This window comes from Telopea speciosissima, chromosome 6 (assembly GCF_018873765.1).
Source record: "Telopea speciosissima isolate NSW1024214 ecotype Mountain lineage chromosome 6, Tspe_v1, whole genome shotgun sequence".
In the NCBI taxonomy this organism is placed as follows: Eukaryota; Viridiplantae; Streptophyta; class Magnoliopsida; order Proteales; family Proteaceae; genus Telopea; species Telopea speciosissima.
In genome coordinates, this window is record NC_057921.1 from 53,271,421 (window position 1) to 53,282,917 (window position 11,497).

Sequence of the window (11,497 nt, forward strand, 5' to 3'; positions counted from 1 at the left end):
TCAGACCCATTATAGGGGGATTTCAGGGTCCAAAAGCAGATTGTATCTAATATGTTTTTCATAATTGATCTAATTTTATCAAACTTAAAGGAACTCACATTTTAAATGGTAAAGAAAAAAAAAAAACTTAACCTCTTTTATGTTTGTTTCTAGCTAAAACTTGCCCAATAATGAGATGGGTGTGGGGTTCTCTATCATATTTAGCTCATCCAAGTCTTCCATGTGACATAATTCCATGACGGAGATAAGATCCATGCAGCCTTTTGAGGTTTAACTTCCCAGAAAAGAGAAGAATTTTGTAAATAGAAACTTTCTGGTCAAGAAATTAATCAAGTTGTATACTTTTGATTTTCTGTAATTCAACTTCAAATTATCTTACTAAGAACAATTCTTCTACAACTGAATTGTGTGGAATGGTGACGTACCATAGCTATCTACTGTGGCCATCAAAGTATGCAGATGCAGAACCATCCTTTATCAGTCATATCCCCCAGAAAAATGTTCTGGCTCCAAATTTCCAATGTTCTTTCTTGGTGTTCTCTCAGAAGTAATTATGATTTCCTCTCCAAGTTTAAACTCTTTGAAGCATGCCATCTTTCCCAATTTTTCAACCTCATTAATAACAAGATCAACCCTTGCAACTGTCTCCACTAGCAGTGAAGCAAAGGCAGCAAATGGGAGTGCTTCAGAGAATTCGAGACTGGTGATAGCGATCTTACTCAATGTTGGCCTTAATTTTTTATGCTCGGACTCCTTCAACTGGTCTCCAACCTTAAAACTTTTCCTTTCATGCATTGCCAAGCTGTCTGTCTTGACAGAGGATATGCTTACCCCCAAGTCCATGTTGGACTTTTGATTTGCAGTCGCAGCAGCAAGATCAAGCATCTTGGTCGCTTCATTTTCTTTTGAGCCACCGAATAGTCGAGGTTGTGATTTGATTGCAGTATTGAGATCTTGCAGTGCCTCGTGGAGTTGATCAGAGAGTTTCTCCGCAGAGCAGCGTCGGTGGTTTCTTATGCTGTCAGCAAGTTCCATCAGTACCTCTGATACTTTTCCTGCCACTCGGACGGATGGATCTCTAAAGAGAGCTCGAACAGAGTGTGGAGTCTGAATATAGTCAACCAAACAATGAAGGATCAAAATTGGAACATGTTAAGAAGATCTATGCAATCTTATCCTAATAGTGCTTGAAGGCTTGAGTTCTATTTGATCTTAAAATAGAGGAATCCAATCTAACTCTTGTCAGTGTTGAACATCTGAATATGTCCCTAAAGAACTGAAATGAGCAATAAAATAATGAAGCTCTAACTTAAAGAAGGAAACAAAGATGAAGTTAATTTACCAGAACATGCCAAGCAGAAAGTTTGAGGGTGATAAAGTAAAGTTTTCTGTACAAAGTCCTACAAGTAGACAAGCCAAGCTCAGTCTATCCTAACCAAATTTATAGCATGGATTATGATCATCCATTCCCTTCTTTGATTTAACTATATAACCTCAAGACAAGAAAAGAAAATACAGAAACCAACATAACTTGGATCAAGATTTCAAACATGTCAATCATGAACTAGCCTATGCATCAATGGGTTAACTGATAAAATAGTAATTAGTTCAATATGCAACTATATTTGCATCATAGTTGAAACATAAAATATGTAAGATATCTGGGAAGTAACGATATATCTTAAATAGACAAGTTCATAAAGGTAGAAGTATGGATTGAAAATGACAGGCCATGCTTGTTGAAATTGATTAACAAAACCTTACCTACTAATGGAAAATATACTTTATTTTACAATGAATCACTTCTTTTCTTTATTATGTGATATAAAATTCACCTTATGTTGAGGCCATAGTGCCATGACAATCTCTTGATGCCACTTATACACGTAAAATATATAGTTAACAAGTTTAACATAATATGATTTTGTCACTAATAGATCCTTTTCAAAACATCGTAGAATATGTGCCCCTCGCACGCAAGGTTTTACCTCTGCATGGTTTCTTACCATCAATATCAATTTTAAGATCAGGGGGCATGATGCTACCATACTTTTGATGAAAAAATGAAGGGTGCCAATGTTGATGTCTAGGTCAAGAAGGCTTCTCCCAATGCCACAATATAGTAAGATGACAACTAAAGTTTGTCATGCTAAAAGATACTAGAACTAGTCAGTAAACCTATAATTGAAAGACAACAATAATGTTATTAAAGTTACCTGAATTTCAGAATGCAAACATCCATGCAGAGCCACAGCTGTGTACCCAAAATGGCGAAGAACAGCCCCCAGTTTCACATATTGTTGCCATGGATATCTGTGACAGTGTCTTGAATGCCTTGGTTCCCAACTTGCATATAATGCCTAATCAATTTAAACTTGTTATTCTGTATTGGATATCCCATTAACATGTCATGAATAATTTTGTCCTAGTAGTGAAGGTCATAAAGCACAGTTATCGAAGAATAGAGAACAATAGAGTTTACCAGGGTCTCATCATTAGATTTGGAGTCCAAAACTGCCTTGTAATCCTTATAAATGGGGTCTTCTAATAATTTATGTTCAATACATTGATTCTCTGGTTCTTGGAAGTAGTAATTAACACAAGCTGCAGGATTAACACTCATAAGTTAATGAGTAGAAAATAGTTGTTGTTGATGATGGTAAAAGAAATGCCTAAATGCATACAAAATTTTCAAAAATCAGTACATAGGCAAAGTGAGTTGAACTGATAACTTGGAGGGTTTTGTGACTTAAACAGATAATGCAGACAGAAGGCACATGATATGCCTGTCACAAGCAATCTTAGTCTACACTACTTGAACATGGGGAGATCTGCATCTTATAGTATAATATCTCTATTTCCACATTCAATGGGGGGACATTCAGGTGCTCAAAACAGAAAGTTAAAGTTCATAAAAGATCTAGGTACATACTTGTCTAACATTTCACATACCTTCTATTGATCTTGCTAACCCTTCAAGCTTGTTGACAGTGGAATTATGGAGGTCCTCCCCAGACCAATTTGGAAAAACCACCAGGCTCATGAAAAGGCAGATAGCACAGCCGATAATAATTGTGTAGAATCGCTGATATGCCATAGTTAACACATCAATACGATAACTGGATACGGATATCAGATTAAATGTTAAGAGAAAAATCACAACTCCATAATCATAGTTCTTCTTTATTTTAGGAAAGAATCTTGTGTATGTGCTTGCAGCACCTGTCCAAAAGAAAATGAAGAAACAGGGGAGGAAAAGAAGCATAAGACTCAGAGCTTCTGCATGCCAAAAACAGTACATTCTAAGATGAAGCTCCATAAAGTAGAATATAAGGTTGCAGAGCAGCCACATTACATATAGAAAGAAGATTAATTACCTATCAAAAGCACGCCAACACCAATAAAAATAGCTCGACCTACATAACCAGTCTCATCTGCTATAAACTCGATTAAAAAGGCCAACAAGCCTGCTGTAAGTGTACCAAGTCCTCTATTCACTCCTTTGCACAGAGTTGCCCCTAAATGACCAGTTTCCATTAATGGGTAATTTCAAATAGAGGAAATAAGCAATTTAATTCAAATAATTTCTAATGTTAGAAACTCTCACCTGCAGTGAACTCAAGCACAACAACCACAGTCATAACAGCCCAAATTGCATTCTGTCCCATTCCTTCAAACAATGGTTCCAAGAGATACAACAAGGATACCAATGTCAATGCCAACCCAACTTTGAAAGAATGAATAATCCTTCTTGGGTCTTCTCTACCAACCTTCAATGTGGTTTGCCACACTGACTCTGGAAATCTTCTCATCTTCCCCAACAGACCCTCCATACGTGTTTGTTTTGCTGAGACAATACTTTCACTGGAAACTCGATTTTCGGCCATATCATTGCCTGAAAGCTGAAACAGTTCAGAACAGAAGCCAATTGGCCAAAACAACAAAGATGTGTAGCTATACATATATGATATGAAGATCGATATAGTTAGTGGGGATATCAGTAAACGACAGTAATTCTAGTATAACACTATCAGGTGATTCTTCGAATACTTTTATGAGACCATGAATTGGAGTAAAGTACAGTGATAAAAATCTACTTAGGTTGTATTTGAGGCAGGTGGAAGTTGGACTAACAAACCTTCCCCAGACAAGTTCTTCATTTTATAATTAACTTCGAGTTGAGAGAACATTGAAGCTTCTTTCATTCACATGGGACTAAGGCACCAACCCCCATTAAAGTATATAATAATTTTAGCTCAGTTGGTTTCATGTGTGGAAGCCTGGAAGGAAACAGGAAAAACCCAATTCAATGAAAAAAAAGTTAGGCGACCAAAAACAAATTAAAGACGCGGGGACGAATCGATCAATTTGTCGAATAGATGATGAATAGATTTAGAGGATTCTATAATCTGCTAGCAGGGCTGTAAAGGACCCGCATGCGGGCTGGATATAGTTATATGAGAAAAGGCTGGGCACGCCTCTAGGAGTCTAGCCGTCAAGGGTGCCCACCATGTGTCCTTCTCTTTCCTCCTTTGGAAAACATCGCTTTGCTCTCCTGTGTCCAGCCCTGTGATTAGTGTACGCCGTTAGCTTTGTCCAAAATTATCTACATATCTATCCCTCCCTAGTTACATTTCTATAATATAATGTGGGGAGCTGTAGGGGAACACAAAAGCCATGTGCGGGTGATAGCCAATGAGAGCATGCATGCTGGCATCTTGGCGGATAGGATTTTTGACTTTCATGGAGGGCGTGGGGCGGTCATTTTGCCTCCCACTGTGTCTGGGCGTGGCTTGCCACCCCCATAGAGAACATTTTCTCGATCATATAATATTTAGTTCATGGGAGATAGCAGCGTATGCCATCAGATTTTGGTAAGCTAGCGACGTACACCAATCTATCCAAGGAATTGAAAACTGGCGCCAAACATAGGACCACACGAATTTACCGCTCAGCCCCCAGTGAACTAAAAAATCTCATTCAATCAACTAAACCTGCACACGCTCTCATTGGCCCCTGCGCTGGTGCAAACATGACACGACTAAATAGCGAATTTACCGCTTAGTTACTAGAGAACTAAAAAATCTCATTTAATCAAATGCTCATGCACGTGCTCATTTGGCCCTTGCATTGGTGCAAGCACTACATGACCAGACATTGCTTAATAATAGGATATGCCATACTTTATTCATATCCATGTGGTTTCATATTGGGATAATTAAGCCGAATCCAAATAATATTCGATTCGTTTATGGTCCTATGACTCCTATCTGCTAGTGAGTTTTGTACCTCAATTAATCAGAATATTATGAAATGATAATCAAGGGGAGGCTTGTTGGAGATAAATGCATAACCACGAGGAAGAAATCAAGCAAACAATCACATACAACATGAGGAATTTAATCACATACCTCTGACATCGCAATGGCGGGAGCCTCGTGCACTGGGTACACCCTTTTTTTTTTTAAAAAAAATCACATACAACATGAGGAATTTGACGTAGTTTGGCACCAAAGCCTACATTCACCAGAGAGAACCAAAGATTTTTCACTAAGTCAGAAAAAACTCTCTAAATCATTCTCCATCTCACCAATGTGATCTCCCATTGCTTGTATGCAGGTTTTTCCTATGGAGACAATATATAGGGAACCCCAAAAATTCTAATTCCAACACAACCCAATCACATGTAACGGACTCAAAACCCGACCCAATTACAAAAACAAACCTAATAATAATTATGTGGATCCATAGAATATAAGATAGATCCAACCCCAACAATCTCCACCTTGGCTTTGATTCTGAAACCACCCTGAAGAAGAGTGATGTTGTTGTCGATTATGCAAACTCTGTATTGTTTCTATCTGTCTGCCATACCCAACCGACATGGCTCACACCCCCCATATGGGATGTCCTTGCATGTTCGCCATTTCCAAACCCGAATGGCCCACACTCCCACTCGGGGTGTCCCATATAGCTCAGTGCTAACGTACGATATGACGTAGCTTCACCTCTCCTACTGTTACAATCTATTCTGAGAGATTATTGTCATTCACCAAATCCAAAGCGAAAGTCACCCCGCTAGCATCTTTCTAGATTTGCACTTCTTCATCGCCTGAACCATCTATAGTTTCTGTCGTTCACCTGTAGCTCTTGCTTGTGTTCCAACAGTAGTTTCACCTGTTTCAGTACTCCCTGCAAGTCTGTATAGATTAACAATCATTTGATTTATCCGATCTATGCCTTCCATGGTTGCCATCAACTTCAAGGAACCTGATTACTGCTGATCTTTGTATGAACTCATCCGACTTATATCAATAGAGTAGAATATGCCCCATTCGCGTAGTGCCAAAAAACCATAGGATATCAAACTCCATCCGTGAACAAGTTCTTCACGGCTTAGGTTTCCATCCAATCCTTGTTTTCTCAACTCAAAACAGTGGTCATGCTCCCACCAATACTGCCACCGCTCTCTCCCTACCTTCATACCCACAGATGCAACCCCAGTCCCCCTTGCTCCCCTCCCCCTGCCTCCATACCCTTACCGCCCACCTCCAAACCCTCTCGGTTATGCTCCCACCAATACTGCCACAGCCCTCCCACACCCCCTCCGCCCTGCTCCTAGCTTGGCCTCCACCACCACCATCATTGGACATGTCCCTACCCCTTCCCCTTCCCCTTCCCCTACCCCTACCCCTACCCCTACCCTTCCCCCTTCCCCTCCGCTGAAGTTCTCTCTGGTTTGGATTGATGGGGTGTTTTGCCTTTGCCAGCAGACAACCTCTTTTGGTGAGATCCAAATTCTGGTTGTAGCCGTTGCGTTCTATATGGAGAACACCAAGGGTTTAGTGGAGGGTTTTTGTTTTCTTTTTATTTGTGTACTTGCAGGTGATGTCGACTCTGGTGCGGATGGCACCATAGTAATTGCCGGTTTGGATGATCCAACGGCCGTTCAATCTTCTTCAACCACCTTCTATCATCGGATGTCGCTCTACTCGCCGATCCAACAGATCCTTGCTGATTTGTTTGAAAGTAAGTTGTGGCAACAATTCCGATGGTTGTCTTGCCATCAATCGTTTGTCGGCATGCGTGGGCAGTGGGGGTTTTTTACTTTCGATACGTTTGGCGACCCTTTTATTGGCACTTTTGTGCATATGCTTAAAATTTGCTATGTTTACAATCTATTTTCTAGGAAAATGTTTGTGAACCAACCCCTAGCTTGGATGACCCAGTCATGACATGTGCGACCGGGTCAGCCTCCACTCCTTGGTTTTGGATACTGTTTATCCATACCTCGCGTTTATCATATTATCTATTCTTTTTATGTTTTGTGCTTTCCTTTATTTGGCGTTGGGGCGCATGAATGATTAGCCTTGCTTTCTACCCAAAAAAAAAAGACAAAAAATAAAGCAAAAGAAAAGAAAAAGTCCCCAAAATAAAACAACTCAACCTTCTTCCTTCCTCACCTTACACCCATCGTCTAAACTACTTTTTCCCTTGTGCACACCCTTTCTAGCACACCTTTTCTTCATACTAGGACTCTGTGTTGAACACCCTTCCTTCGTACTACGACTGTATTGTAGCAAGTCAAGGGTGTCAATTCGGTATCCAAACCATTTACTGAAGCAATCGGTATCGTACCGAATTACCCGTATCATATTATATTGAATACAACTCGGTATGATATCGGTATGGAAAAATTATATCGTACATAGTACAGTACAGTATCGATATGGAGGTTGATATTGGTGGTACATACCGATACCTTGCCAAATTACCGAATACTGGTGTTGTACCATATTACTGGCATATATACTAATTTATATATAATAAATAATATATATTAGTATATATGTATTAAATATAATATATTTCATATTTTACACATATATATATAAGAAACGATATAACGAATACCAAACCAGTATGGTATTGGTATGGGAAAATGATACCGTACTTGGTGCAGTACGGTATTGATATGGGGTGTTTAACAATACCGAATTGACACCCTTAGTTGTAGGCCTTTCCTTCTATAAAGATTCCATGCACTACTTTGCAACGATTTGTCGAATCTCACTTTGATATCACTTGCTGGGAATGAATGTACAATTGCAAGGAAAAAACCAAACACAATCATACATAACATGAAGAATTTAATGTGTTTTGATATAAATGCATACATCAGAGAATCAGATATTTTTTCACAAAATGATCTCCTTTTTGCTTGTATTTAGGTTTTTCCCATGGAGATTGGAGACTATATAAAGAATTCAAAAAAACCTTAATCCTCACAAAATTGCAATTTTACTCTTGTAGATATAATGAGCAAAAAACCGAACCCAATTACAAATATAAATCTAATAATAATTAGGGAAATTTACGAAACACCCCTTGAAAATGGGTCGAAACTCGGATCACCCCCTAAAATTTGAAAATACTCAAATCACCCCCTCTACACTGACAGTGTTAGTCTGCTGTTAGTTATTGATGTAAAAAGACTAATTTGCCTTGTAATAAATCATTAGAATTAAATTTACAATACTACCCTTTTCTATTCTTCTCATCTTGTCCGTGTTTCTTCCAACTCTAACCGATGCCCGACGGTGATACCCCTGCCCCGTTGCTCAACGCCATCTCCGTCTCCGTTCATGGTGGGGTGGCCAGGGGGTGATTGCAGGTCCAAATAACTAGTTTTCCGTATAAGCGGCTCTCAACATTTGAAGCTGCTTTGTTGCTTTCTTTACAGAGTGAGCAGCCACTGGAGAGCTCGATTCTTCCTCCATCATTTGATTCTCTACAGACTTCTCGTCTTCCAACAGCTCCAAATCGATTGGACGATTCAATGAATCTTCGATATTTTCATCAACCGTGGGCGTCACCGGAGCTGTTTTACCCTTCGACCTAGCCCGTTTCTTTCCTCTTGACGGCATTTTTCCCTGCGACTACGATTAGGGGAATTGCAAAAGAGAGAAGCGAGCAGGCGAAGCAAAGTGCCGTGAGAATTATCTACATAGTCTTCATCACATAAAACAGAAGTCGTGAAAAAAAGGAGGAAAACAAAAAGGAATAAAAATGTTGCAATTTTGACACCTGCAGAAGTATAAGATTTCTCACCCTCTCTGATTTTTCTCACTCTCTTTCCCTGATTTTTCTCGATCTTCTGAAATCCCTCCCCCGAAATCTCTCTTTAGAAAAACACAGAGGTGGTCGTCAACCACTCTGCCGGCAACTCTCTCTAGCCCTAAATCGAATTCGAGTTTGTCTTTTCAAAATTTGTGATTATTAATCTGGAAAGTAAATGAATTTTAATCTGGAAAGTAACTGCGGTTTAACGGCGGCCGGCGACTCTCCATTCTACCTGCAACTTGAACCAGTATACCGTTTCTGCCAATGTCTTCAGAAATAAATGAACATAAAGTGTCACGCCCCTATTCCAGACAAGGAATATAATATCATATAAAGGGTGACTAGGACGACGCATGTCATCCTACTAAACCGCCGGATCACGACACGATGTCCCAGCGCCTGATCATATCAATATTAACACAATATAATATCGAATGCGAGAAAAGAGGAATATTACATTCCAAGGATCGAGTAGTATTGCGGAGCGTATAAATCGAATAGTTACAAGATGTTCAAAGCTAGATGATAAATACGGTAATTAGATACATTTCCAATGATTATCTAATAACTATCAAAAATGGTATTACGATAAGTATTTCACCATAGGCCTTAGCCTCAAAAGTAATCAAAAGGGATCGAGTCCCGAACATCCTCACGGCCGTAGGCACAATCATCGCAAGGACACCCGTCGCCATGTTCCTCAAACACGGCCTCCGGTTCCTCCTCACCGATCTCATCGTATCCCGAGGGCTGAACTCCAAGTCCTGAGATATCCGTCACTGCACCATAATCTAAAAAATGTGCGCACGAGGGGTTAGCTCCAGGCAGTGAGGGGATGGGAATGCACAAACACGCAATTCACATAGTCCAATGATGCATGCACATGTTAAGTTCATTTTTCCACCTAACAAACAACTAAGTCAATGGCATATGCTCTTTGTGACAACTCGGGAGACTTGTGGGTCACTTAACTTATCGCCACAATGAAACCTCAATTGTCACGTGGGACCTACGCCGATCGAAGCCTCCAAGACCACTCGGTGGCGGACCCACGATAACCAATACTACCATGTGGCCTCTCCCACCTCCACGAGAATCCGATTGTCGATTACCCAACACCTAAACCCCTGTTGGTAAGGGTCGTAGCATAAGGGTGTGAAATCCTAGCCACAAATATACTACATGCAAGTCCTATCGTCCCGAGAGGTAATCGGCGCATCAACTTTTCATCCGGTTTAGTGCCGGTTACACGCCGGCACGGCGCATACTGATTCAACATGACATTCAACATAATTTCTTCATAAATGTTTATAGAGTTCGGGGTTAAAGCGCAGGTACCCAACCCACCGAGACCCATCAAGATACAACATTACCAATCAACATTATAACAAATAGATATAAAATTATGCAATATGCGCAAACATGCTTATTAATTATAATGAGTACATAATATATAGTGCAATAATAATAACAAGCCCATACAACCAAACCCACTCACAACGTATACGCCAAGCACCCAGTTTATCGGTTGTCGCCTCGATCAAGCAATAAGCCACAAAAGTGAATATTTTAACCTATACAAAGAGTGGAATAAGGTTAAACGAGCGAAAGAACGGATCCCAAAGATCTCCCATAAACACTTAAGTATAAGGTTTCGAGAGGCGAAGTGGTTGCGGGAGTGGTTTCATGCCCAAATTCGCAACCACATGTAAATCCTAGGAAAGCGGGACGGTTTTAGTCAAGGTCGGATGCGGATGTGGTTTTGGAAAAACTGAATCCAAGTGTAAATCCAGAGCTTCACGGGGCTCGGGACAATTTTGCCAAGGTCGGATGCGGATGTGGTTTGAAAAGCGAATCCAGTGTAAATCCGACCTTCACGAATCCTTCTCGGGAAGGTAGTTTCGGGGGTTTCTTGCGGTCTGAAATCACATGTAACCCTCACACCTTCGGGTCCAAAATCCGAAGGATTCCCCCCAAGGACCCCATTTCAAGTGGTTTTAAGGCACAAGGACTTCTAGAAAACTCTATCCTAAGCTCCTTAGGGTCCAACCTTAAATCCCCCAAATGGCAATGAGAACCCTCACATTAGAGCTCATAATGGAGTGAACTAACTCCACCATAGCTTGGCTTTGAGCTCCATCTACTCCCTAGGTTCCAAGAGAGATCTAGGTCAATCTCTCCCATTACCCAACCCCTTTTTGAAACCCAAAATAGAAGAAGGAAGAAGCTTACCTACCCCCAAGATGAGAGCTCCACGATTTACGCCCAAGAGATGGGGTCTCCACCTTCCTCCAAGCCTCTCTCTCCTTCCTCCTTCTCTTTCTCTCCTCTTTCTCTCCTCTTTCTCTCCTCCACGATTTAGGGTAGAAGAGGA

The 11,497-nt window shown here is 40.4% G+C and overlaps 1 protein-coding gene across 1 annotated transcript; it reads right to left on the reverse strand.

Moving 5' to 3' along the window:
* Window positions 1-301: 301 nt before the first annotated feature.
* Window positions 302-3,915, reverse strand: LOC122663783 (aluminum-activated malate transporter 12-like). Its single transcript, XM_043859427.1, has 6 exons — window positions 3,608-3,915; window positions 3,378-3,518; window positions 2,953-3,222; window positions 2,483-2,604; window positions 2,217-2,360; window positions 302-1,107 (listed from the first exon to the last, which is right to left on the reverse strand). Exons 1-6 carry the CDS (start codon window positions 3,885-3,887, stop codon window positions 478-480), a joined length of 1,587 nt encoding a protein of 528 aa, XP_043715362.1. The 5' UTR covers window positions 3,888-3,915; the 3' UTR covers window positions 302-477.
* Between the last annotated feature and the right edge of the window lie 7,582 nt (window positions 3,916-11,497).